The sequence below is a fragment of the Coniophora puteana genome, assembly GCF_000271625.1.
Source record: "Coniophora puteana RWD-64-598 SS2 unplaced genomic scaffold CONPUscaffold_4, whole genome shotgun sequence".
Classification (NCBI taxonomy): Eukaryota; Fungi; Basidiomycota; class Agaricomycetes; order Boletales; family Coniophoraceae; genus Coniophora; species Coniophora puteana.
The window spans coordinates 2,851,481-2,878,439 of NW_006913056.1; the positions used below are offsets into that span (position 1 = coordinate 2,851,481).

A 26,959-nucleotide genomic window follows, 5' to 3' on the forward strand; every position below is an offset into this window, starting at 1 on the left:
TGATGTAAATGTTTTGGTGTAGGCACACTCGCACAAATTATTCCACACTCACTAGCATCATGGAAACACGGAAGACTCAAAGAGCACTCTTACATTGCCATCGGATCCAGAAGTACTTTTCTCCAGTGGATGGAAAAACTATAGCGGCTGGTGAGCATAGTTAACTCTCAAGCCCAGGTTTCTTCATTTCGATTTTGCACAAAAGTTCCGGGATAGCTAACACCTTGGGCTCAACATTTCAAGGGCTCTATACAAACGCGGTCTGAATTCCCGAGCGCATAGTTTTGAGGGCTTCAAAGATGTTGTCCCACCATTCCTTGGTCCCTGGTGGTACATGCACGCCACCCGCCCCCTCCCATAGGAAAGGCCTCGCACATAAGGTGCACGAAGTGACATTTGTGAGCGTGTGTAGCAGGAAAGTGGTTTCGTCTTGAGCGTTGTTTCCTTTGCTCGAGTTGAGCAGGTTGATGGACTTGAGAGAAGAGGGAGCGCAGCAAGAGCCGCTAGCATCTTCTTTTTCACCTACGTTGGGGTGAGGGGGAGGTATCGAAGCATTTATCGAAAGTGAAACGTCCTCGATGCATGGTAGGATTGCCAGCATCATTGCCAATCCCGAAAATGTAATACAGGAGCCTGGTGCAGGCCAGCCGTGCCACGAATTGATACGCAGAGTTCGGAGGCGTGGCCAACCCTGCGCTATAAGGAGCATCTCACAGTCGTCAAGCGTGACCTTTCGCTCAAGATCCAGAGTGACACTCTCCATGTTCACAAAGGCAAGAACGGGGCGCAGGGTATTGAAGTCAATCGTATAGGTAGCAAGACGTGCATGGTCTTCCTGCGGCCGCATTTGTGGACCACCAAATATCTCTTTAAGAAAGAGAGACGTTAGGACCTCAGGATAAAAGTGCTTGGATATAGCGGACATCAAGTGTGGAAGATCTGGCGAGTGCGCAACTCCATGGGTTTTTACGGAGAAAATTTTGACTGGGACCTGACAGCCTATGACGTTCAGCATTTGTACAGCGGCGTGAAAACTCCTGTCCATGCCGTCCATACAGATATAGCCATCTTCGAGCTCAAATGAGGCGAGTGAGGCAAACACTCGTCCCTTCAGCTGTAGGGTACGTGGGGGTGTGTATAAATGATGAAGGTGGGGGATCATATGCAAGGAGTGGAAGGAGGGAAGGAGGGACAGATGGACAAGAGTTGTTTCAGTTAGGATAACACCGACTTCAAGATGCTTGAGGTACTTCCAACTGCAAACGGCTCGTGATAAAGGAATTATGGCCACCGTACTATCGTCACAGCGATCTACCCATCTGAAGGACTCCATTCTCGGGCTTAGCTCACCTAAGCGAGAAATTAGGTTGAGCACATCAGTATGCCTATCGGCGAGTGTGCTTTCATCCAGAGCTTCCTCATCATTAGTGCCATGATTTCTGAACAGACCTCCATCCATAGATAGGCTAGTGAGAGAAGGGCTGGCGATGACTCGAAGGAAGGTGTATGTTTGAACATCGAGTGTTATCCATCTTATCTTCTGGAGTCGAGGAAATAGCGGTGACGATGGTTGGATGTCTAAGCGCGCTATGGTATCAAGGAGGAGCCTGATTGATGATTTTTCGTCGTGTAACAAAGCTATGTCATCTTTACAGGGTTCATACGGCCTGAGAGAAATGTACTTGACGCGTGCTGCGTATTTGCAGAATGTAGTCCACTCAGTGGGGGCGATGTTCCGCGTGATGTGGTATGGCTGTCACAATGATCATCAGTATAATTTCGTAGTTCTTATGTACGAGAACATAACATACCCGATTTTGGCGATTGTTTCTCAGCGCAGTAAGTCGTGATCCGTAGAGCAATTTGTTGCGATCCTTTACAAAGAGATCCTGCGGCAGAGATAAGAAGAGGGGAAGGAGTGTTTCTATCTCTGCCCAAAGTGCATCTAGAGCAAGTTCGCTGAATGAACGGCAGGTTCTGGCAAGGGCGCATAGCGTCGGCTTGTGTGGATGGATATTCTCCGCGATAAGCGCAACGATTTCGTTGATACGAAGAGCTGGATGCATTGCGCCACTCTTGACTATGGTTCAGATGACGGGCGCTCGATGAGTGGTAAGGACTCAGACGTCAAGCTTTCAAGCTTCAAGCTCTAAGCCGTTAGCGTTTCTTTGCTGAGTTCGAACCTAGAACATGTAGTTCTCACGCGCCTTGGTGGCGCCATTAACGACACCCGCCTACGATTATTAGCCGTATTCACGATGTACCTAGCTCTCGAAATTTCTCGCATTGATCCTCATAACATGAAGTACGGAGTTTGACAATGCAAGGCTGTTCTTTCGCTTGAGCATGTCGTTCCTTCATGGAACATGTGCAAGTCTCCTAAGATTTATGTTGGATTTATGTGTCCTGACTGTGGTGCCCGCGACGCAGTCGAATGTGACATATTCTTATCAAAATATAAGGGTACAAAATATCGTACATACAATCAAACCAAGGCAAGCCCAGTCATATTCGTACAAAAAGGCTGCTCATATTCTCCAAGAGATAAAAGAGAGAGAGATGGGGCGTTGGCAAATCAACAAAATCGTCAGTTCTCGCCCAAGCTTTACGCGTTGGCGTGAAGCAAATCGACGATATCCACCAATGAGAGCGCACCAGGACTTATATCACGCCCTGCAGAAGCAATGATTCCGGGATGCATGGCATTGAGAGCCTCAAAAACGTCCCTCCACCACGTTTCAGGCTTTGCTTCACCCTCGCCTCTGACTTGCGGAGCAAATAACATCCACGCCTGCAGCCTGCAGGACTCGACATTGACGAGAAGGCGAAGCAAGAAAACGGCAGCGTCGCTGGCTATGTCACCAACGCTCGAGTTCAGAATGTCGAGGGACTTGAGAGACGACGGAGCACAGCGAGTCCTATCCGGGACGGTGACGCTTGCTTCACCAGCTTCACCACCAGGGGGAGCGGTTGTTCCATCTATTGCAATCGCAACGTCTTCGATGAATGGTAATGCTGACAGAACGACTGCCATCCCAGTAAAAGTGACGCGGGACCCCGGCGCAGGCCAGCCATGCCGAGGGTTGATGCGTAGAACCCGGAGGCGAGGCCAAGCCCGAGCTATGGTAAGTAGCTCACTGTCGTTGGTGGTGACTTTGCGCTCCAGATCCAAGACCACGCTTTCCATGTTCTCGAAGCAGAAGGTAGGCTTCAATGTGGTGAAAGTGATGGCGTGGGTATCAAAATCCGCGTAGTCTTTTTCGCTTCCCCGCAACACCCGCAGGATACCAAGATTTTCACGCAGAACGAGGGACGTCAAGGTCTTGTTGGCGATGCACTCTGCTGAAGTTTCCATCAAATTCAGGATGTCTGGCTTAGATGTAATACTGTACGTGGTGACGGAAAACCTCCGGGATGAGAAATGACCGCTCCTGGACTGTAAAAGCCGGACCGCGTCGTGAAACCCTGACCTCGCTTCCGGTACCGCTCCCTCAATAAGTTCGAAAGAGTCGATGGAAGCAAGAGGTTGGCTATCGCGTGGAAGTGCAAGCATGGAGACAGAGGACTGGAGATAGTAGGGATCGATCTGCAGAACACTAAGAGAAGGACGAGAACACAAGTGCGCGATGGCGGTGTCAGCCAGGGGAATGCCAATTTTAAGGATTTTCAGGTGCTGCCAGTCGCAAATAGCTCGCGACAAAGCATTTGTGGGTGTACTGTCGCCAGTGTAGTCCCGCCATGTGAATGACTGCATCCTCGGGCATAGCCTACCCAAGTCTGAAAGTAAATCAAGCGCCTCAGGAAAGGCGTTCTCGCGAAGTTTAGCGTCGCGGCTGGGAGATATCCCTCTTTCGATAGAGAGGCTGACAAGGGAGGGGTATGCTATGGCTCGGAGAAAGGGGTAAATATGGCTATCAGAGCTCCTCCAATGCAGCACTCTGAGGCGAGGAAAGAGTGGTGATGGTACTTCAGTTGCTAGGCGCCCTATGGTGTCAAGGAGAAGCCTAACTGAAACATACTCGTCATCCCATAGTTGGTGATTGTGTTCGGTGCATTTCCCGTTAGTAATAACCTTGACGCGTGCAGCATATTTGCAAAAGATAGCCCAGTCAGTAGGTGTGATGTCGCGAGTAAGGCAGTATGTAGGCTAGAATGGTATACGTAAGTGTTGATATATGTACGACAGGCTGCCTGTAGACAAGCACGGAACGTACAACATGGTAGGCATTTCGGTGTGCGATACGTGTTCCTTGGACTCCTGTTTCGTGACCCTCGGCGAAGAGATCCCTTGGCAGAGACAAGAATAGGGGAGCGAGCGTTTGGATCTCTTCCCAGAGTGCGTCTAGAGCGGGTTCGCTGAGCAAATGACATGTCCTAGCGAGTGCGCATAGGGTCGGCTTGTGCGATTGTGCATTCTGCGCTATAAGACGAGTGATTTCGTCGAGACGAAGAGCTGGATGCATCAAGATGTCAAGCTGAACGATGGTCAGTCACAGGGTTCGCTGAGTGAAGACGACGTCACGGATGCCCAGCTGAGTTCAAAAAAGATTTTCACAGGGGTTCATAATAAGATCTGTATACACGGCCGGACCCAAGTGGTTGAAGTTTCAAGCTTTCAAGCTTCGGTACTTGCTACAGTACAGTAAAGATAACACTACAAAACCTGGTTGTTTCCTGTGCGACGTGAAAAACGAGGCTCAGAGGTGGTGTGCTAATAAAATAATTAATGTGCAAGATCCATAGATTGCCCTGAGTATGACAGTGAGTTGTGATATATGTACAAATGCCAAGGTGCTGGAGATGTGCAAGAGACTACAGGGCCAATAAATACAAATAGGTAGACAATCGCAAGAAATTCGAGGAAAGTGATGGCGAACAATGACAAGAAGCAAGGAGGGCACGATGGATACAGTGTTAGAGGGATATCCGGGATGGGGTATGGTACGAAGCATGTGAGTTGTGAACAGGACATGCGAGATGAGAGGAACGAACAGGATAAGTAGCCTGGGTGCCAGTCTAAGGAAGTGATGGTAGTGGCGGTAGTCATTGTGGGAGAAGCAAAGAGGAAAGCATGCGTAGGAGACGTGGATCTAGAGTGCAGTTGTGCTCAAGGCCGCTGAGGATTGTCTCGGTCTGATCTGCAAGTGGGCGGAGTCCAAGGGTTGTAACGGCGTTTGCCGCACGAACCGAGAGCGAGCTGAGATGCGAGAAGAGCTCTTCCTCGGTCGATTGGTCACTGAGGTGCGGCACAAGCAGGCTCGGCTCGCCTGCCAGACCGTCTTTATCCGCTGGACGGGGAAGAACGTGGCCCGCACAAAGTGCCTCCAAGCGCAAGCAAATTGAGGCTAGCAGGCGAACATGCCCAAGGCAGGCTTCGGCGGAAAACCCTGTCTCTTCGCACTCTACGGCCAACTTCATTGGCTGTGGAAGCGGGGCACACGCAGCCATATCGACTCGTCCAAGGAGATCACGAGGGTACAGGAAGGACACCTGCTCTGGTATCTCAAGCCCCTTGAGCTTGATCTCTCCTACTGGAATGATCTCGATACCCATCCGCTGGATCGCGTCGACGGCCTCCTTCGGCTGGAACTCGCTGTACTCCGTCTCGGTCCCGTCCACGGTGACCCGCGCCTTGATCTCACGGACGACGTCGGCGGAGCACATGATCTGACCACCGGCGGCATGCCCGCTGATACGCGCCGCGCGGATTGTCATAGGGCCAAAGTAGTCCATGCGGTCCGTGATCGGATCTGGCTCGCACACGGGCATACCGCAGTGCAGACCCATGCGCACTGACAGCCCACGCGCGACGAGCTTGCCTTCCGCATCGTACAGCTCCTTGCCCTCTTCACAGTCGAGAATCTCGTGTGGCCATGGCTCCTGAAGCAGGAGAAGCTGGATCGTGAGACACCACCAAACGGCAGCAAGCGTTGTCGGGAATGAACACATGAACGCGTCGCCCTCGGTCTTGACGACGTATCCACCACAGAGGCGCAAATGTCGGCGCAAGAGCGTATTGTGCAGCTTCATCGCGGTCGGCATGCCGGGGTTCGTATCCCAAAGTTGCGTTGAATTGCGAATGTCCGTGAACACCAGAGCAAGATGTCCCGTCGGCGCCTCGACCTCGCCATCGAGCCTCGCAATCGTGCGATCCGCAATGTCCGGCTTCTTCCCAGCCCGCTTCTTCAACCCTGAGCTGTATCCAGTCGCGTAGAGCACGTCCGTGGGCAAACGGGTGACGAACAAGTCCGCGATGCGAATGACCATTATCATCGTGCTCCCGTCCGCACCGTAGCTGATCGCAAAGTCACGCAACTTCTGCGCGGCGATCATCGGCTCCTCGCCGCGCGCGATGTCGACCGCGGTTTGGTACGAAATGTAATCCCACAGCCCCGAGTTCGCGACGATCACGAACTCATCGCTCTCGGTGATCTCCCGACGGACAACGTCCGGGCGCGCATTGACGACAGGGAACTCGTGGTAAAACCCAAACGAACGCGACGCCCCGATCACATCGTGCACCATCCCCTTTGGCGAGATCCACCCCTCGGCGGCCCGAATGCGCGCGGTCTCCCCGCGATCGAACGGGTCGTGCTTGCGCGAGATGAGCTCGGCCGAGCCCTGGCGAGAAAGCACAGCGAGCGCGCTGCCAACATTGGCGACGTACAGCACGCGGTCGACAATATACAGCACAATGCCCGATGCGCCCGCGCGTGCGTACGAAGCGTCGACGCCGCTAGGGGCCCCACCGGGGACCAAGCTTCCCCCGCCCGCCCCCGGCTGACCGCCCGCGGACGCACCCTGCGCAGCAGCCCCAGTGCCCGTGCTCGCCGTCGACATCTTCCTCCCCGCACGCATCCCATACAGCTCGTCGTACAGATCCTTGTTGAGCCTGAGAAACGCCCTCCTGAGCGCATCCACCACCCCTCCCCGATCGCGCCCGGCCGCGCGCGCGTCCTCGACCTCGGCCAGCTGCGTCGAGAACGTCGGCAGAAACCGGTCGTGCAGCCACTTGCTGACCGAGTTATTCTCCCGCGGTGCGTGCGTGCGCCCAAACATGGCGAAGACGGCCTCGGACTTCTGCCCGCGGAACTCGGGCTGCACGAGGTCGAACATGTTCAGATAGCCGTTCTTGCCGAGCATGTCCGCGATACCGTACGACATCCTGTTGACTTCGGACAGGGACGTGCGCACGCGCCGGTCCTCGCCTTCTTCGGGAATGTTCGGCAGGAAGGCTGTGGTGACGTCCATAAGACCAAGAATGCGCAGCTGCTCAAGCTCGGAAAAGTCAGAGAGAACGCGCCGCTGCTGCGCCTCAACTTCGGAGCGGACAGGTCTCGCACTGCTCGAGGTATCAGGCTTGATCTCAAGACGCTTATTGCCGGACAAGTTGAGGTACTTGAGGGTCTTGTTGAAATTCCTGCAATCCCAATCGCAATCAGCACACCACATTCTCCGCTCTCAAACAAACAACCAGAAACACCCACCAATTCCAATCAAAATCCCAATTATTAATATTATACCTCAACTGATTGCTCCCCGCATCCATCACCGTCAGATTCTGCACCTTCCCCAGCTCCTGCGGCAGCGTCTGGAACCTGTTCCCATTCAGATACAGCACGCTCAGCCTTGTCAGCCGCGCCAGGTCCTCCGTCGGAATGCCCGTCAGCTCGTTCCCGCTCAGATACAGCTCCTCGAGCTGCATCATGTTGCGCAGAAACGACGCGGGCATGTCCTGGATGTCGTTGAACGACAGATTCAGCACACGCAGCTCGCGCAGGCCCACGAGCGCGGGCAGCGCGTTCTCCGTCAGCCGGTTCTCGCCGAGATACAGCTTCTTGAGGGAGAGCGCGAGCGGCGGGAGCGGCCGTGCGGAGCTTGGCGCTGAGGCACCCGTGCCTGGGGTCGTGGCCGGTGTCGAGGCGGAGGGAGTGTTTGCCATGCTTCCAGGCATCCCAGCCGAGTTCGGCGGCGTCCCCACGAGTACGAACGACCCCGCGTTCGACCCCTTGCGCCCCGTCGCCGCCGCAGGAATAGCCAGACTCCCGCTGACAGGGTACCCGTTCGCAGCCGTCCTTGCCGGCGGACTAGGCGGCACGTCGAGCAAGGCCCCGCCAGGAGGCTGCGTTACCGTCGTGGTCATGGGCGGTGAAGCAAGCGCCGACCCAGGCGGATCCGCCCACCCCGTCACCAAATTACTCGTCACATTCAGCTCCTCCAGACTCTTACAGTTCCACAGCGCCGCCGGCAGCTCCTTGAGCGAGTTATTGTGCACATCCAGCTTACGGAGCCGCTGCAGCTGCCCGATCGTCGCGGGCAGCGCATCGAGCTGGTTGTCCGCGACGACGAGCTCCGTGAGGCGCTCGAGCTCGCCGAGCGCGTCCGGCAGCACGCGGAACGAGTTGTGCGACAGGTCGAGCCGCCGCAGGCTGCGCAGCTGCGCGAGCGCAAAGTCGTCGAGCGAGGACAGCTTCGCGTGCGAGAGGTCGAGCTCCTCGAGCGCGTACTCCGCCTGCTGCACGCCCACGCCCACGCTGCCGCCGAAACCGACGGCGACGACGCTGAGCTTCACATTCGTGATATCGTTCCAGCTCGCCTGGAGCTTCTTCAGGCTCGGCCCGAGACTGATATCGAATGCGTGCATGTGGTTGTGGTCCGCATGCAGCTCCTCCAGCATCGGCAGCGCATGCACCGGCGAAATATCCAAAATGCTGTTCCGCCTGCAATCAAACACCCTTAGACTGACCAGCCCCGCGCAGCCAGCGGGTATGCGCTGCACCTGGTTCCCGACGATCACGAGCCGCTGCAGCCCCGCGAGACTCCCGAGCTCGTCGGGCAGCTCCGTGAGCATGTTGAACGAGACGTCGAGATCGACGAGCCACGGCATGTCGCACAACACCTGCGGGAACCGCGCGAACTTGTTGTTCGAGATGTCGAGGTACTTGAGCGCGCGCAGGCGCGGGAAGTACCACGGCAGCTGCTCGATCCTGTTGTTCTGCAGGTTCACCTGCGCGAGCTCCGGGATGCGGTCGAGGCCCGCCTCGTCGAGGTCCGCGATTCTATTGCAGTTCAGGTTGATGCGCTGCAGCGACGCCGAGTAGCGAATCGACTGCGGCACCTTCTTGAGCGCCATGTGTGTGAGCCGCAGCTCGCGCAGCGTCGTGCAGGACTGGATAAAGTCGAGCGGGATGTCGACCATCGGGTTGCGCGACATATTCAAGATCACGATCGACGACGCGTTCTGGTGCAGCACGATCGGGATCACGTCCAGGCCCAGCCCGGTCAGGTCGACCTTCTCGAACGACTCTTCGAAGCTGAGCTCCTCGCCCTGGCGTTCGTTTCGGTAAGCTACCAAACACAGGGGCCAAACACATCGACACACGCACCCGCCTCTCATCGATGAGCTGGCTCTTGTACACAAACTTCATCAGGAACGACATGTCCTCGGTCCACCCAGGCGTGTCTGACTTGTCATACCCCGCCTGGTCGAGCCTTCTCCGAATAATCGACCCCGGCTTCTCCGACGGCATCAAGATCCGCTCTACACAGCCCATCCAGTCAGCCTTCCTCGTCGCGAAAGCAAAACACAACAACCAAGCGCACGCACCCTTGCCCCGCTCCTTCAGATACAGTCTATGTGGCAAATGCTGCTCGCCATACCTCTTCTCGAGCTTCGCGATGAACTGCGCGCACGAATGGCCCATGGACACGTTCATGACGAGGTACGTCCCGTCGCTCTTGTAGATCCGCACCTTCTCCTGCGCGTTGTCCTCCTTCCCGCCTCTGCCTCCAACCCCAGCATGGCTACCTCCTGCACCTACTCCTGCTTCCGTTCCTGCCTCTGCGGCAACACCAAGGTGCGTGCTCGACCCAGCCGCTGTCCCAGCGCCCGACCCGCGCCGCGCGAGCTGTTGTAGGTCGCTAGAGAGCGGTGGCGACCCGGCGATTCCGGGTCCAGTTTCAACACCCGAGATCGACTCGGGAAGCGAAATCCTAAGCCCCTCATCTCCAACACCAGGATCGCCATCATCAGCACCAGCACCAGCACCAGCACCAGCACCAGCGCCGCCCGCGGCAGCAGCAGCAGCAGCAGCAGCATACGCCGCCGGATTAAACACAATCGACCTCCTCGTCTTCCTCCTCGACCTCCTCCTCGCCGCCAAATCTCCCACACCCCCGACCCCACCCGCACCCGCACCGCTCCCGCCATACGACAACGGCGACCCATCAATACTCCGCCTCTGCGGATTCACACTCACAAACCCCTCGTCCGTCGCGCTCGCGCTCGCATAATCATAGTCGTCCTCCGACCCGCCCATCTCGCCGTCCTCCGCCGCCCCCCACTCCGCCGGACCGACGCCCCAGCTGTCCGGCGGCAGCCACGAGCTGTCCGCGCCGCTGAGCCCGCCCATCGCGAACCCTCCGGCTCCTGCGGCGCCGGAGCCGAGCCCGATCTCGCTGTCGTCCATCGACACGCGCGTGCGCCCCCCGCCGCCGCCGCGCGGGACAGAGCCGAGAACCGTGCGCGGGGAGACGCGGCGGAGGTCGAAGGTCTCGGTGTACGGCGCGCGGGGCGGGAGCGACGGCGCGTGTCTGTTCGGCGTGGCGAAGAGCGCGAGCGGCGGCGAGGGCAGGGGCAGGCTGTGCTGCGAGAGCGAGTGCGTGTGCGTGTGCGAGTGGAGGTTGGGCGAGGACGACGCGCCGCTGCTGCCCTCCCCCGCCGAGCCCATCGGTATCCCCCCGGCTCCGCTTAAAGCTGACGCCGAGCGCGCGGCGCCCGGACCTGCGCCTGAGCCCGCACTCGGGCCTGAGGAAAGCGCGAGCGCAAGCGGAATCTCGTCCCCAGCAGCGCCGAATACAAAGTCGTCGCACCCGTCGAACGACTCGCTCGTGCTGCGCGAGCGGTGCGAGTGCGTCGAAATCGACTGGTTGTGCGAGCGCGCTTTTCCCTTGGTCGACGCCGCGTTCTGGAGCTGCATCGCATACGGATGCACGATGCCGTCCATGGACCCAAAGTCCGTGTCAATCGTGACGCCGTGCCCGGACGTCGTCTGCGTGAGCGTGCCTGTCGCTCCCACACCCGTTCCCGATCCCGCTGCTGCTGACGTTAACGCTGCCGCTGTCTTGGGTGGTGGAGAGCGGTCGCCGCCGCCGATGACGTCGTACGTCCCTGTGCTGCTGGGTGTAGGGGAAGCGCCCGACCTCTCTCTGTCCCTCTCCTTGTCCCGCTCCTTCGGCGGCTTGTCCTTCTTCCTCACCGACCTCAGCTTGTTCGACGCCCCTGCGACGCCCGCCCCCCCACCGCCCACACCTCCAGTGGCAGACCCATCCCTGTCCCTCCCGCTCTCCCTTTCTCGCTCCCTTTCCCTTTCCTGCTCCCTCTCCTTCTCCCTCGCCAACTCCTTTGCCTTCTCCTTGAGATCGCGCAAATCCTGCAGATCCTCCCTGGGCAGCGGTGGCAACGGCGCCTGGAGAATATGGCGCTCGGCATTAAAATACACGCTCGCGTCCGCCGGCCCAATCGTAAGCGTCGACGCGCTCCCAGGCGCCCCATGGTGCCCCTGCAGCCCCGCAGCGCCCGCCGCTCCCATTCCCGGAAGGAACACGTCGCTCTCCGCGGTGACACCCGCGTTCAGCTTCGATCTCGACTTTGACTTCTTGAGCTTGCCGAAGAACGAGGAGGACTTGGACTTGCCGCGGGGGCCGTCTGGGTAGTGCGAGGGGCCGGCGGTGCTCTGGGTGTTGACGGAGAGGAGGCTGCTGTTGCCGAGGCCGCCGCTGATGAGGGTGGAGGTGTCGGTGGCCCATGTGGTGGTCGAGTCGGCGATGGAGGCGCTGTCTGCACCGCCGCCGCCACCGCGGATGCTGGGTACGGTGCGGGCGGAGGGCTGGCGGAAGGAGGAGAAGGAGGCTTTTTGGAATATGCGGGAGGAGTTGGAGAGGTTGAGGGTGGAGGGGTTGGCTGGGGGTGTGGGGGAAGAGGAAGGTTGGGGGTTGGGGTTGGACTATTAAAGTTTATGTTAGTTTTGAATATATGCGGGAGTAATTGAGAGTGATATAAGACGGGGGAGTGGCACCGAAGAATAGGGGACATACGGTCACTCCTGGGGGTAGCTCTACGGCGTTGATCCAGGGCGCTATCTCTGCGGAGGTATCGCCGCCGCCGTGGGGGACAAGGTTCTCGGGTACGAGGGCAGCGCTGTCGTCGAGGGCGTTTGTAGCATCTACAGCAGATGCCTCGAGGTCCTCCTTGGACATGTACTCTGTCGAGCGACTGCTCTCGTTGCTGTACCTCGGTGTTGCAGATCCTGAGGGATCGTGGTGGTCATTGAGGGACTGTGTCCTCGTGATGTCGACGAAGGGCACATCGTCGGGGTCGGGTTTGCATGCGGAGGCGGAGGTGGTCGGGCGATGTTGTTTTGCGTGATGTGGAAATGATGGCGGAGGGAAATAATACGACATTGAAATTGTCTAGAAATTGTAGGGCTGTGTCATGGAGAGAAAGAAGCGAGATGTCGAGTCGAAGAAGCGGACGAACGAGGCCAACCAGCGAGATAATTCCCCTCTCCTCCTTCCGCATTAGGCAATTATCTCACAAATTAATATTGCTCCCCCGAGCACACACCAAATGCGGAATTAGAGAGGCCGAGGCCCGGGGGTGGAGTTGTGTGCCTGTCGCAGCTGCACCGGTCTTTGTCTTGCCTTGCAGTGCATCGCAACTCCAACACAAAGCAGCGCCAGTCCGCTGCCCTTTATTACCCGACTCCTCTTTCTCCTCCTTTGCTTAACCATGTCTTCAACATCGTCGGGCACGTCCACAGCATCAGCTTCTTCTTCTGCGTCTGCATCCCAGTTTCAGCTGCCTTCCAGTCTCAAGGTCCGTGCGTCACTACCCGATCCTATGGCTCATATCCCTCTCGTCGATCTCACACCTTGACTGATACTGACACTTGCATCCAGATCGTCGGCATCATCCTCGCAGTCGCCAGTGGCCTCCTCATCGGCACCAGCTTCGTCTTCAAGAAAAAGGGTCTCCTCCGCTCGCAGGCCGGGCATGCAGCAGGCGAGGGCGTCGCTTATCTCAAATCGGTCCGTCTCCTCCCCTTCTCCCCCTCCCACATCACCACATCCTCATCTTCACTCCTCCATCCATCTCCCAGCCACTATGGTGGACAGGCATGATCAGTGAGCACACCCTCCAGCCCTGACAACCGCGTCGCTAACACCGCCCGATACCAACCTCCCAACCACACAGTGATGATCCTAGGAGAACTATGCAACTTTGCCGGTCCGTCCTCTCCTCTTGCTTCCTTAGAGCGCGTCTTATGCTCACATCGAACCCGGCACCCACCAGCCTACGCATTCGTCGAGGCCCTCGTGGTCGTACGTCCCCTTCTTACCCGCGGCGCCGTATTCTCCGGCCGACCAATCTCGAATTACACACACTCACAATATCACACAACCTAAAAATAGACGCCCATGGGTGCCCTCTCCGTCGTCATCTCCGCCATCCTCTCCTCCTTGTTTCTAAACGAGAAACTCACCTTCTTTGGCTGGCTGGGCTGTGGCCTCTGCATCGTACGTGTTCATTCTCACTATACACCGGTGCTCTTGATCTCATCTCGCTTACGCCCAGATCGGATCTGTCATTATCGCTCTTAATGGTGCGTGTCGTTTTAACACTAACACTAGCACTAGCACTGGTATTAGTGCTAGTGTTTATGGAGCACAATTAGTAAATGTTGCTGACACCAACTGCGCCGGTACAGGTCCACAAGAGCAAACCGTCTCCGAGATCTCCGAATTCGAGAAGCTCTTCATCGCGCCCGGCTTCCTCGCCTACATCAGCGTCCTCATCGTCATCGCGCTCTCCATCATCTTTTACTTTGGGCCCAAGTGCGTCATCACTCCGCTCCATAGTCCGCCTGTGCCTGCCTGAGATAGATGGTGCTGACGCAGCGAATCCACAGACACGGCACGAAGAGCATGCTGTGGTACATCGCCGTCTGCAGCACGATCGGCGGTATCAGCGTCAGCGTCACGACCGGTCTGGGATCTGCGATCGTCTCCACCGTCATGGGGCACAACCAGGTAAGCACTCTTCCTCCGCTGCACATTGGTGATGTGTTGGTTGACGGTCGACATAGTTCAAGAACTGGTTCATCTACTTTCTGATCGCGTTCGTCGCTGTTACTCTAGGTGCGTGTTCGCTTTTTGGACGATGCTGAGGGGCGTCGTGTGTTGATGTGTGCTTGGGATGGGCAGTGACGGAGGTGTTTTATTTGAACAAGGCGCTCGCGCTGTTTAATACTGGTACGTGTTTTGACTGTATGCTTGGAACTGTAAGCTTACTAATGCGCTGCAGCGATGGGTAAGTTTTTGCGTTGTGGTTCCGAGTCAGGTTGACTGACACTTGGTCAAGTTACGCCAACATATTATGTTCTCTGTACGTCCCTACTTCCTTCGCTCTGCTCCCTCTTCTGACACATCCCAGTTTCGTTCTGCTCGATGGTTACCACAGTCGTACGCACCCTCGTTTCTCTTCCCACCTTCTTCGCTCTCTTAACCTCACCCATAGGTCCTCTTCCAAGGCCTCAAAGCCTCCGCCTCCCAGATCCTCACGATCGTCTTCGGCTTCCTGACCATCTGCGTCGGCATCACCCTCCTCCAAATGTCCAAGATCGACCCCGACCAGCTCGCGACACAAACCAAACTCGACCGGCGCTCGACCGTCCTCCTCGCCGCCGCGCGCTCCACCGTCGGCCGCGCGCCCGGCGCCTCGGGCGACCTCGAGAAGGACGCGGACCTCACCGCGCTCGAGGACCCGGGCATCGACGCGCTGCGCGGGAGCTTTGGTACCGTGGGGAGCATTATACGGGCACGGAGCGCGAGGCGCGCGACGAGCATGGCGAGCCGGCGGTCGGGGGCGCCGGCGTACACGAGCGGTGCGGGGTTCGGGAGCGGGGTGGGGATCGATAAGGGATCGAAGGCGGAGGGCGAGGGCCACGAGTTCGAGGGGCTGACGCGGCACCAGCTGTACGACGCGCCGATGCCGGCGTCCCCCCTTTCGGCGGCGGGGCGAGGCTCGTCGTTTGGCTCGGACGCGACGTCGCTCGTGAGCGGGGGCACGCCGAGGCGGACGACGATCAAGTTCGGGGACGAGGACGTCGTGCATTCGTATAGCCCCGCGGGCGGCAGGGGCGACGGGTTCGCGACGCACGAGCGGCGCTTTGCGAATCCGAGCCAGAGCACGGTGGATGTGCGCAGTCCGTCGCCGCTCGGGCTGGGCACGACGATGTCGAGCCAGGGCGAGCACGCGTACGTGTACCCGCCGAGCAGGGGCCACGCGCCGCACGGCTCGCTGTCGACGCTCGATTCCGTCTCGGGCGCCGGGTCTGGGTTGAATTCGCTTACGAGTGTTCCGCCGACGCCGTCGACGGGCGCGACGGTGCACGGCGAGCAGAGTCTGCGCACGACGGTGCGCAGGGCGGACGAGCCGCCCGCGCCGCGGTTGGACACGCGGTTCACGGGCGAGGGCGGGAAGTACACGGATCCGTTCGATACGCCGACGACGCCGAGCATGCATGCGTTTCCTTCTTCGTCGGACTATGCGCGTACGTCCGCCACTGCTGCGGGCGGAGCGGCGCCTCCTGCGTCGGCGGCGTCGTCAAGGTCGTCGCACACCTACGCCGGGTCTGGCGGCGCTGCCAGCGGCAGCGGCAGCGGGAAGATGCGCGGGGTGTACGGGTACTCGGACCGGAGTCCGACTGTCTCTGCGGAGTCGTCGCGGTTTGGCGAGGAGGAGGAGGAGGTGTACGAGCGGGAGCCGCGGCCGAGCAATGCGAGCGCGCGGCGGTATCCGAAGGGCGCGGACGATCCTGATGAGAGCGTGTCGCTGTGGAATCCGCGCGAGCATTCGGACGAGGAGGAGGGTGAAGAGGCGGCGAGGAGGAGGCAGGAGGGTGCTGGTGCTGGCGGGATTAGACTCGTGCAGCAGCGGCCGAGGGGCGGGAGCGGTGGTGTCGCTGGGAGATTCTAGGACGCGAGGCGAAGTTGCGGAATGCGACTCGGACGCTCATCGACGTGGCGTGATATCTGTGCCTGTAATATTTTGCTCCTTGGGACTCTGTTTAGCTGTGGAGTATAGTAAGCCGCGCCCCGTCGCACACACCGATATGATACGATGCGTATATCTTTTTTTCTATCTTTCTTAACGATACGCTCGCGATATTTGGACTGTACATGGCCGAGGGTGCGTGCTGACTTGTAGTTGAGGCGTATGTATCTATTGGATGTATGTGTTGTGGTGGGCTGTAAGTGGAGGTTCTGTGAATCTTCTGCTTCGAGGCTGCCTTTCGAGAATGGAGATATAGCAACCGGTGATGGGCGCTAAAGCTGTTAATTTAGCGCCCAGCACAACTTTTATGGAGTGCGCGGCCGCCTCTCGCCGGGCGGGACTGCTGAGTCCGTCTGTTCAGTGCTCTACTTGTTCCCATCAACTATCTATATGATCTTGTCCTTCAGCTCGCTCGAGCTGGGGTACTGAATGGTGATGCGATCGCACTGAGTATGTACAGTAAGTACTGGAGATCTTGTTCTCTGAGTCGGCATACGGAATCGCCGCTTCAGTATTGGACACCACCACGTCAAGGTTGTGCTTTGACTGGCACCGTTTCTCCAAGATTGGAAAATGCGCCCCTCGTATTGAGACGAGTGTAGTTGGCAGCGCGGCAGTGATATTTACTGAAGAAAACTTTGTGACTCAAGCGTACTTTTTCATGTGTTAGGGGCCCAACAAGTCTGAGAATCTGCATTTTCTTTTCGCACCTTTATCTCCGCTTCTGCCTGTCATTCCGAGTAGGGTAAGTATATTGTGGTTCATGCAGATACTGACTCAACGGCAGAGATGAGCGCTTGGTGGTCCCTGTCGGTATATGGAGTTGCTGCGCTCGACGATGGCATCAGGTCGTCGGTATATAATTATGATTTGTTTCAACGCTTGACAGCTTGTTGACGCGTCCGTGCATTTATTGTTCAGCTTTGGGCTCCAAATGAATTACAACTAGAGCACCCGAGATAAGGCAGGATATTGATGTCATGTCGACGTGTTATGATGGTACATGCAAACGCCCGCAGATAAGACCATTAAGTATACGTAAAAATCAAAGATTGAAGTTATCATGACGAACGTTCAACGTTACGTTCGACCTCGATGCTTCAAGATGTCCCGGGCATTCACAAATTAATCAAAAAATAATAGATACACCCTGTCTTTGAGCGATCTCTACAGCCGCCTCTTCGAAGACGTTGGCGATGTCCTTTAACGGATCACCCTCATCGCCATTATCTAGAAACGTTTACGCCGGCTTTATGCAAGATAAATATTACGATTAAGTACTTACCCGATGTCGTCGGGTCTCGCGTACGCGCTATTAAGAGAAAAACATCTTGTCAAAACCGTCCTTGAGGCCCCATTGGGGAAGTACCACAGTGCTTACCTGTAGACCCCTCGGTGTTGATTCCGATGAACGTCTTCCCAATTGCCGGCCCTTGATCAACGACAACACCATATTGGCTATAGAGAACACCTGACAAGGACTTCACTGCAAACGCGTGTATACCTGATTTTAATGTATTCGGTATTTGAGTTGCTAGAATCACGTACCTTTGAACTGATTTTGAAGTCATGTACCGAGACCTGGTATATCAAGCCATGTACCTGGACCTGAAATGCGAAACCATGTTCGCGATGACGTCAGGTGGCGTCGGCGTTTGGAGAGGGCTCCACACCTAACAAACAAATCCAAATGTTGAACTTGGTCTTCTCGCGTTGTCTTCTCATCCTCCTTGATATCTCTGTCGACCTCTGCCATATCATACTTCTTCTTCCTGCTCACCGCATTGTTACCTCGTGCCTCCTGTTCTCGCGTTCTATAGCAGCTCCGGACACAGGTTGCTTGGCCTGTTAAGTACGTTCCACTGCACCATGCTGACTTTTTGTCACTCAACATATTCGTTTTACCAGCGGAAACGATACCATATTACCATGGCCCGTTCTATGAATCTTCAACAACCATCTATATCTCCGTCTCTTCCGCCGACGGTCCATTCTTTCTCGCAATACCTCACGACTTGACGCCAACATCATGGGCATGCATATCAACCTTCATGGGTGGGCTATCAAGACTCTTGGTGAGCACGACACGGTTCACAGATTGAAATGATGGGCTGATTAAAGAAGGCATCAACCCTGCCGCAGGATGATGAACACCATCGCCGGCATGGGTAAGTACACGATCGGGTGTGATGCATATCGAGGTCCTCGCGATGTGCGTCAAATTTATCGACATTCTCATGGATAGCACGCCCGCGCCCTCCGCCAGCGGCGTCCCCTTGCTGCGGTACAAGTGCTTGCTTCGTGAGCAGTTCTGGTGGGCGTCACATTTTGTCACTCAGTTTTCAGATTGCCCTCGCGGTGGACAACAAGCAGAGGGATCTCGCGTTGCAATGGTCGCCGCACGCGAAGGCACGGGCGCTTGTGGACAATCGTGGCGGGTGAGCGTGAGCGTACCACAACGACGCTTACATCCAGACGAACATCGACGTGCTTGCCTGCGCGTGAGAAAGCTCGCGGTTCCTCGCCTGCAGGCCCCGGTAACAGCAGCGGTATGGGACTGGAGGAGCAAGTGGTGCATCTATTGTATTCGGCATGTTTTCATTATTTATCATTATCTCGTTTACTTACTTTCACTGTCATCTAGTTAATGTCTATGTTACCCCGTTCCCGTCAATACATTAGTCTCCCGAGAGGAGCCACGATGCTTAAGAACAGGTGTGTCCTCACGTCTTGTCATGTATTTGATACCGACAAGTTGGATGATGATGGCGGCAGCGTCCCTACGCCGAATCGGTCGAAGAATCTACAGGTAGTGGGCGGTTCAGGGGGTCAGTTGTAGCTCTATGTATCGAGTAGACCAGTCCTCTGGTTAGAAATACATGAATATCATCGCGTTTGCAATAAATTTTGCTTGCTTAATTGTGTGATAATCACTATGTGTTGCCATTAAAGCTATTAGCTACGTATTCAATCCTGCCTCGTTACCTCGAAAATCATGTTCTTTTGACATGAGAAAGTACATTGAATCCTGCAAAAACGTTAGTTGTTAGATCTCAGGCTTGTACATGATTATCATGAATCATCTACATTATAACTATGTTCCGAAGACATGAATAAGACATGAAAACCACTAACGTACGGGCATACTTTACGTACATGAGTTTCAGGTATCTCTGCTCTCACAGTGCTTTAGTCCGGATCTAAGCTGAACATAGCATTATAGGTACCTTTGCGTTCGCAACGAAGGTCGGAACTCTCTTTCTCAATCGTGACAGAGGCTGAAAGGATCAAAAGAACACAATCGGGACTTTTTTCAATGAATGTCTAGATAAGCTGATGACAAACCTCCGTTCCTGTAGTGCATCGTAGTCATTTCCTGTTCATCGATAAAAGATGACATTGCAGGAGCGCTAGGATTTTTGCTCGTTTTTGTGCCTGATTCGTATGCTGACGTTTTCTTAGCGCGGGCTGCAGCGTGACGCCTGCGCCCCTCCTCGAAAATGGCGTTGTTCGATGCTCGCTGCATGCATAAATCGCATAAATATCGCATCACATGTGTAGACTGGGAAGAATGACCTACCCCCACATCACTCCGCCATGTTTCAACACGGTCGAGCCAAGCTTGGGCTTTGACGGCAGTGACTGGATTTAGACGGAATGTATACCAGCCTCGGCTTTTACCTCACTGCTCTATTTGGATGTTTAGTCTACGACAGGCAAAGAAGGACGATGAGAACCAACATGGAATGTAATTATGAAGAAAGTACTCTTCATAGGTGTACTCAAGGGCAGAGCGAACTTCGTCGTTTGAGACGGCTGGAGGACTGTTGAACTCGATCAAGCCATCCCTGAGTATTTGTTCGCCTTTGTCCAGCCTTTCCTTCGCGGAGCGATGCTTAAGAAAACGGGCCACCTGGCAAAGAACAGACGTTGCTTCGCTGGCAGTGATATCCGCAGGCATGATGACAACAGGACCGAGCTTGTAAATGTGAGGTAGAAGTGAAGAGCGAGCGGTCTACTCGGTGCTGACATATTGGCATAAATCCGCATGCACTTATATAGTGTTTGAGACGCTGTCGAGTGACTATGGCTTTGCTTCAGCAACCTTGACTCGCTGCGTCTGGTTCGAGATAGGACGTTACCATGGCTCCGTTGCGTCCCACCTCTGCGACAATAGCCTGGGCAAAGAGACAAGGGCCTCCGGCGTCTGGGTGAATGGAGCTGATGGTACTTTGTACCGCGGCGGTTCCCAGCGGAGATTGGACGCGGCGGCATTCTCAAACAGCAGCGGCACTTCTCGCGACTGTCTAACAAGGTTCACCACGCCTCCAGACCTTGAACAAGATCATATGGACCCATACGAGCAAACTTGGCCCTTCCCACATCAAGTACTACGCTAGCGCACGGTGTTGTGCCTCCTTCGCTTCGCTACCTCCCTCCTGCACTTCCACCCCGCCCTCGTCATGCCTCTACCCGTCACAGAGGCTCACTCTGGCGAACAACACGAGATGAGCGATGACCCGGCGAAAGCCCATCCACCGCGTCAAGTCTCGATACCGGCGAGGAAGCCCTTCCGCAGGGATGAACTCTCTGGGTTAGAGAAGTGGTGGGGAGACCAATACGAGTGGCTCAAAGCATCTGGTTACGAGCTCAGAGCTCGCTACGCACCTGGATGGGTGGCATCATGGCTAAAGAACATGAAGCAGGCGCCGGAAAAGTCTGAAGACGGCATACGGCTACGAGTGAGCGTTTCTCTTGATGTTGCACCGCTATTTGCTTCTATTGACTTGATATGCTTGAAGTATGTGAAGGTCATAGACGCTACTCGTACTCGGGATGGTGCAACAGTTATGCTCAAATGGACAAGGAAATCCAAGAACCCAGACGAGAGAGCAGTTCACTCGTTTTTCTCCGAAGAGCCGCGCGCATCAGACCCCCACAACCACTGTCTCAGGCTGTTAGATGTTCTCGACGTTCCTGGAGATGACGACCGCATCATCCTTGTTATGCCTCTGGTACGTCCCCATGACTCGCCCCGGTACGACACCGTTGGAGAGGCCTTAGCGTGCATCATGCAGGTATTTGAGGTAAGTCCACGACTTTCTTCGACACATTTATCGGCTAAGGTGAGTAGGGCGTCCAATACATGCATCACCAGAACTCTCCCCATGGGTAAGTCCCGCGTCTGTTCGTGTCTTCCTGACTTACACCTTAGAAGAGACATTAAGGGTAACAATATCATGATGGACGGATCACCGTTGTATAAGCGGCCCTTTCATCCTCAGCAAATAGACATGACCTTAGATTTTAAGAGCAGCGCACGTCATAGTACTCGTACTCGGAATCCCGTTCGCTACTATCTCATTGACTTCGGTTTGTCTCGCCTCTTCGACGACCCGGGTCCCCATCTTGTGTGGCCGTATATAGGCGGAGTCAAGGAATTCCCGGAAATCATTGCCGACGAGCCGTGCGATCCTTTCCCTATGGACATCTTTTGCCTCGGTGTCTGGATTCAAGAAGACTTTCTCGAGGTTTGTGTCGAAAAAGTTCAGATACGAGATTATGTGCTGATTGATGCTACAGAAACGAGACAGTCTGGAGTTTTTAGAGCCTTTTGTCAAAGAACTCACGCAGCCAGAGGCATCGAAACGGCCCAGAATCGACGAAGCCGTCGCTCGCCTGAACACAATCGCTGGCACTCTTTCTTCATGGAAGTTACGCTCTCGAACTCGCGCGCATAGTGATTACTTTAAGCATCTACGCTTCTTTGTCCATTGGCCTAACCGCATTGCGTATATCATCACGAGGACGCCAGCTATTCCGATGCCCTAGTTATTATGCTCTGTCGTAGCCCCTATTTCAACCTTGGACTGTCTTTTGTAGCATATTAATTGCCTATTTGTAGAGCAGCCCCTTCCTGCCTTCCTTACGAGTTAAACTAGGTACACGTATGAGTCTTCCGACTCGTTCTTTTCGGACACACGTGCTGCCAACAACAAATACTCTTGTATGCAAGAAGGGCCAGTAATGGGCCGATCGTCGCCAAAGTAGGGCCCGGGGCAGTACTAATTCGTGTGTTTTTACTTGCACAAATTTTACCCTCATGATTCCAACTTTGGATCAAATCACTGGCTTTAACGAGCGAGGCACGGTGCTCATCACAAGGTACAGCATAAAAGATTTCTCAGAGCGTTAGGTGAGCCACCGAGCGAGCTCCTTGATCCAGTACGTCCACCACCTCGTTTTTTTCCCACGGCCTAAAAAACCATGGTGAACCAGCGAGAAGGCGACTACAGATTAGTTAGTAGCACTAGAAGCATGAATCGCAACCGTTTCCTGTTACATCCAACCAACGTTACCCCCTGTACAACCTACTCAAGGAGCAGGAACACGTTCCAACCACTGGAACAGCTGGACGACACCAGCACAGTGGCGCACGACCCAACTACCCCAACCCGCCCCAGAACCACACAACCTCCATCCCCAGGCCACATCACAGTTTACGGCAGTCGGAAACGCATGGCCGTTGCGTCCCCTAGCCACCGAGAGAGCCCCCGAGAGTCCAAGAGACTGACCCAAACCCAGCCTCGAATCGACGCGGACGCCCTACTCGGCCAAATGCAGCTACAAGCCCAATTCGACGCCCTCCGGCACCTCCAGCCCGTTCCCGAAACCCAAACCGACTCGGAGATGGAGCACGACCAGGCGGACGAGTACCAGACCGACTGGGCCACGGAGAGCGACAACGAACTAGCAGCAACGGCGGCAGGCCAACTCGTCGCTGTTCAGATCCACCTCGAGGCGGCCCTCCTAGCCATGAGCCACCTCTCTCAACACCAGCCGTACCCAGACCACGTCATCCAGGCAGTAGAGGACCTCTACGTCAACATCGTCCGCCCGACGCTCCCCGAACCCACACTGACTCCGACACCGGCGCTCGCACCGTCCCCCGAGCCGTCAAATTTGGACGCCATCATAGACATGATCGCCAAGCTCGACCGCAAGATAGACGCGATGGAGCAGCGCCCCCCGGCGCCTCAACCGTCCCCCCCTATGTCGTACGCACAGAAAGCAGGACGCAAAGCGGACACAGCCACCCCCACCCAACCCCAGACCCAACGCACGCCCAAAGTCAACCCACCAGCCAAACCCCAGCGCCAGCTCATCAACCCGATGACCCGCCACCACCCGTCTCGCCTCGTGATACGCATCCAGTCCGACAACCCGGCAGCCAAGAACACCCGCGACGAGGTGCTCATCTCCGCCATCAACAAGTCCCTCGAGGAAGACGGCGCCGAGGCCAGAGCGGTCGGCCTGCGCTGGAACGGGAAAGGGAACTGCATCGTTATCGCCCACCCCAACTACACCGCAGAAGACCTACTCCCCTACAGCTCCAACTTCGGGAGCATCCTCGCGGGCGAACATGACTTCGAGGCAGCGCCTGACGCGGAGTGGCACCGGGTCCTCCTCCATGGAGTCGACACCGGCACCTCGTATGCAGACGCACCCCATACAGGTGAGGAAGTACTCCTCAGACTCAAAGAAGCCGACCCCGCACTCGCACAGATAAACTTCACCAAGACGCCGACGTGGCTGGCGCACTCGGACGAACTCCGGGGCAAACACCACTCATCGGTCATCCTCACGGTCAAGACGAGGGAGGAGGCGGACTGGCTGACAAAATCGAAGGAGGTAGTGTTCCTCTTCGGGTCGCTGGCGCGGTTCGCCAAATTCCACGACACCAAGCCGCTATGCCAGTGCACTAACTGCTGGGCGTACGACCACTACGCGTCACGCTGCAAAGCCGAAGCACGCTGCCACACCTGCGCCGGCCCTCACCACGAAAACGACCACACCTGCGCAAAGTGCCCCGCCACGGCGGAGGCACAGAAGACCTGCACCCACACTGCCTACAAATGCGCATCCTGCGGAGGAGAGCACGCAGCCGACAGCGCCCGATGCGCTACGCGCCTCGAACGCAAGGGCACAACTCGCCAGCCCAAACCGACCGCGAACGGAGGGAGGAGGACAAGGAAGAAAGGGAAGGGGAAGGGGAAGAGCGCGAAGACGACGGAGGAGGGCCCAGCAGGAGAGGGCGAGGAGATGGAGACAGAAGCCACCAACAAGACACCGTCACCGACGGACACCAGCCCGGGACCGACCACGTCGACTCCGACCCCGTCAAACCCGACCCCCGCTGACGCACCTTCACCGATGTCTCTATGATAGAGACAACCACACAACCAATCCAGATCGCACAGCTGAACACAAATCGCAGCAACGCGGTGTGTCATTCCTTACTGAACAAAACCATCACCAGCCATGACATTCTCCTGTTGACAGAACCTTGGTATGGGTCCATCGGCAACGGCGCGCGGGGTACCCCGAGCCTCAGCGGATGGCAGCCCATCCTACCTACATTCGACATCCCGGCCGACGCCGCCCCCCGGGTAGCAGCATATGTCCGGAAGAGGTCCGACTTCACGGTCACACTTCGGTCGGACCTCGCATCGGACCTGGACTTCCAGATCCTACAGATAGACCAACGCCTGCACCCATCCGTCCTCCTCATCAACATCTACAACAACGACGGACCCGCCGGTCAAGGGAGGACGCTCGACCGCCTCCAGCGCGTGGCCCTCCCACACGGCATGCCAATCGTCCTCTCAGGCGACTGGAACGAACACCACCCGCTGTGGTCCAAGGACGTCGCAACTCCGTCGGCCCGCGCGGACGACATGATATCGTGGCTCGCCACGCACGGCCTCACCATGCTTAACGAACGCGGTCGCGCCACCTACTTCGGCCACCAAGGCAACTCCACATCAGTACTCGACCTCACGTTCGCCAACGACGCCGCCCTAACGTGCCAGTCTGTGATGGACTGGGACATCCGGAGCGACATGGCATACAGATCGGACCACCACGCGCTGACATGGACCATCGACCAGGGACGTGCCCCAGTCGAGAACGTCACAGGCCAGAAATACAACTGGAAAGACTTAGAGCCGGATGACATCGACAAATGGAAGGCCAAATTCGGGAGGGAGATCATCGAACGCCAGTGGGCGTTCGACGCCCTCCGGACCCAACCATCACCATCTGAACGGACCCTGGATATCGCCACCGAGGAACTCCACAACGCCCTCCTCGCCGCAACCACCGCCCATGTCCCACTACGCAAAGACTCGCACCGCGCTCGCCCATGGTGGAACCCGGAACTCGACGCTATCCTCGTGGAGATCCAGGAGACCCGGAACACCGGCGCCCAGTACTGGGACCTACTACATGAACCGAAACCAGGCCTCGCACAGACAGTGAAGCAGCTACGCAACCGCTTCCACTGACGTGTTCGCGTCGCCAAACGCAAATGGGCCGACGAGACGCTGGCCGACGCAACTGCGGACGACATCTGGAACTTCGCAAAATGGCCCCAAGGCCGTCGCACATACCAATCCCCAGCGCTCGACCGCGGCCCAGGACAGGAGAAGGCAACGCTCCACCAGGAAAAGTGCGATACCCTCCGGGAAGCGCTGTTCAAACCCCCACCCAACATTCCCTGCAACGAACCCGACCTCAGCGTCGACGACCCCGACGCTATCGCATGGACGCCCCTCACGTACAAAGAAGTCCGATCCGCAATCTTCAGCCCGAGCACGAAGAAAGCGCCGGGCCCGACCCAGATCAACAACACGGCCCTCCGGTGGGCGTGGGCCATCAATCCGGAGACCATACACCTCCTCCTCGACCGCTGCGCAGCCACGGGGTACCACCCCAAAGCATGGCGCAACACCGTAGCCGTCGCCCTGCAGAAACCCCGCAAGCCCGACTACTCCAAACCCCGCGCATACCGCCTCATTCAACTCGAGGAGTGCCTCGGCAAGGCGTTAGAGAGCGTGATGGCCACACGTCTCTCGCACTGGTGCGACGCACATAACCTCGTCCCCCAGACGCAGTTCGGAGGCCGAAGAGGGAGCTCGACCGTAGACGCCGGTCTTACACTGACTCACGACATAGAACTAGCACGACAACACAAGCTTGTCACGTCATGCCTCTCCTTCGACATCAAGGGCTTCTTCGATAACGTCAACCATGGACGCCTAATCGATATCATGCATGCGAAGAAAATCCCCACAAGAGTGATCCGGTGGGTGAAGTCTTTTCTATCAGACCGCTCCACTGCCATTTGCCTCGACGGCATCACATCCACAGCGCAACCAGTAGCGAACGGCATCCCGCAGGGATCACCGATCTCGCCCATCCTATCAATCATCTACGCATCCCCACTATACGAACTATACGAGGAACGTTCCCGCACCCGCGCCCGCCGGTCCGACGATCCAAACACCACCTCCACCACCTTCCTGGGCTACGTCGACAGGGTATGCAGGGGACGCCGATGGAGATGCTCGGTAGCACGGATGGCCAATTGCGCCGACATGCTCGGTCCAGCGGACATCCGCGGACAGCTGGAGTGGTCGCGTCCGCGGATGCTACATTATAAGTACAATTTACTACAATAATAGTAATGAGGTAATGTTAAGGCTCTGAGCAGTGGGCTATGCTGTCGGCGTCAGTGGTCACTATGGCATTCACAAGTACACTACAAATATAATAGCCAATCACGATAATGTGTTAGTAGCATGTTGGGGATTCTAATACGGTTTCGGCGTCTGCAGAATGTCGGCGTCAATGTCATGTCGGCGTCAATACCATATCGGTGTCTGTGACAGGTTCGGGTCCGCGGATGCATTTGCATTAGTAAACGGGGCTACAAATGTGATATGAGTCGGTATTGGATATGCTATCGGCATCCATTCACATAGTAGTGGACTGTGTTCA

At 56.4% G+C, this 26,959-nt stretch overlaps 8 protein-coding genes across 8 annotated transcripts; 3 read left to right on the forward strand and 5 right to left on the reverse strand.

The window, feature by feature from the left end:
• Positions 1 to 247: 247 nt before the first annotated feature.
• On the reverse strand, positions 248 to 925 carry CONPUDRAFT_152505 (uncharacterized protein; the record flags this gene model as incomplete). The annotated part of the gene is made up of 1 exon (XM_007769036.1): positions 248 to 925. The coding sequence occupies one exon, from the start codon at positions 923 to 925 to the stop codon at positions 248 to 250; it is 678 nt and encodes a 225-aa protein (XP_007767226.1).
• Positions 926 to 2,605: 1,680 nt separating this feature from the next.
• On the reverse strand, positions 2,606 to 4,403 carry CONPUDRAFT_164418 (uncharacterized protein; the record flags this gene model as incomplete). The annotated part of the gene is made up of 2 exons (XM_007769037.1): positions 4,215 to 4,403; positions 2,606 to 4,147 (listed from the first exon to the last, which is right to left on the reverse strand). The coding sequence occupies exon 2, from the start codon at positions 3,752 to 3,754 to the stop codon at positions 2,606 to 2,608; it is 1,149 nt and encodes a 382-aa protein (XP_007767227.1). The 5' UTR covers positions 3,755 to 4,147; positions 4,215 to 4,403.
• Positions 4,404 to 5,043: 640 nt separating this feature from the next.
• On the reverse strand, positions 5,044 to 12,462 carry CONPUDRAFT_152507 (uncharacterized protein; the record flags this gene model as incomplete). The annotated part of the gene is made up of 5 exons (XM_007769038.1): positions 5,044 to 7,420; positions 7,488 to 9,328; positions 9,387 to 9,541; positions 9,608 to 12,005; positions 12,097 to 12,462. The coding sequence occupies 5 exons, from the start codon at positions 12,460 to 12,462 to the stop codon at positions 5,044 to 5,046; spliced, it is 7,137 nt and encodes a 2,378-aa protein (XP_007767228.1).
• Positions 12,463 to 12,730: 268 nt separating this feature from the next.
• Positions 12,731 to 16,363, forward strand: CONPUDRAFT_102301 (DUF803-domain-containing protein). Its single transcript, XM_007769039.1, has 15 exons — positions 12,731 to 12,877; positions 12,961 to 13,089; positions 13,161 to 13,185; positions 13,256 to 13,288; positions 13,355 to 13,383; positions 13,474 to 13,578; positions 13,637 to 13,664; positions 13,770 to 13,896; positions 13,971 to 14,091; positions 14,148 to 14,199; positions 14,266 to 14,313; positions 14,366 to 14,371; positions 14,423 to 14,446; positions 14,495 to 14,523; positions 14,579 to 16,363. The coding sequence occupies exons 1-15, from the start codon at positions 12,791 to 12,793 to the stop codon at positions 16,037 to 16,039; spliced, it is 2,304 nt and encodes a 767-aa protein (XP_007767229.1). The 5' UTR covers positions 12,731 to 12,790; the 3' UTR covers positions 16,040 to 16,363.
• An 883-nt stretch (positions 16,364 to 17,246) lies between these two features.
• Positions 17,247 to 20,078, reverse strand: CONPUDRAFT_72027 (uncharacterized protein; the record flags this gene model as incomplete). Its single annotated transcript, XM_007768291.1, has 9 exons — positions 17,247 to 17,347; positions 17,403 to 17,429; positions 17,499 to 17,549; positions 18,294 to 18,428; positions 18,746 to 18,757; positions 19,345 to 19,395; positions 19,463 to 19,637; positions 19,698 to 19,759; positions 19,859 to 20,078. 9 exons carry the CDS (start codon positions 20,076 to 20,078, stop codon positions 17,247 to 17,249), a joined length of 834 nt encoding a protein of 277 aa, XP_007766481.1.
• Positions 20,079 to 20,625: 547 nt separating this feature from the next.
• CONPUDRAFT_122083 (uncharacterized protein) lies at positions 20,626 to 21,982 on the forward strand (the record flags this gene model as incomplete). The annotated part of the gene is made up of 4 exons (XM_007769040.1): positions 20,626 to 20,859; positions 20,920 to 21,204; positions 21,295 to 21,663; positions 21,701 to 21,982. The coding sequence occupies 4 exons, from the start codon at positions 20,626 to 20,628 to the stop codon at positions 21,947 to 21,949; spliced, it is 1,137 nt and encodes a 378-aa protein (XP_007767230.1). The 3' UTR covers positions 21,950 to 21,982.
• A 1,716-nt stretch (positions 21,983 to 23,698) lies between these two features.
• Positions 23,699 to 24,091, forward strand: CONPUDRAFT_19142 (uncharacterized protein; the record flags this gene model as incomplete). Its single annotated transcript, XM_007768078.1, has 1 exon — positions 23,699 to 24,091. A coding segment is annotated over one exon (393 nt), but the record flags the coding sequence as incomplete, so codon positions are not given.
• A 2,083-nt stretch (positions 24,092 to 26,174) lies between these two features.
• CONPUDRAFT_19761 (uncharacterized protein) lies at positions 26,175 to 26,387 on the reverse strand (the record flags this gene model as incomplete). Its single annotated transcript, XM_007768081.1, has 1 exon — positions 26,175 to 26,387. A coding segment is annotated over one exon (213 nt), but the record flags the coding sequence as incomplete, so codon positions are not given.
• Positions 26,388 to 26,959: the final 572 nt, after the last annotated feature.

Coding starts and splice junctions, on each gene's coding strand:
- CONPUDRAFT_102301 (XM_007769039.1), top strand. CDS start 12,791: ATGTCTTCAACATCGTCGGGCACGTCCACAGCATCAGCTTCTTCTTCT. Junction 14,200..14,265: donor GTTCGTCGCTGTTACTCTAG/GTGCGTGTTCGC, acceptor TGGGATGGGCAG/TGACGGAGGTGTTTTATTTG. Junction 14,524..14,578: donor GCTCGATGGTTACCACAGTC/GTACGCACCCTC, acceptor CCTCACCCATAG/GTCCTCTTCCAAGGCCTCAA.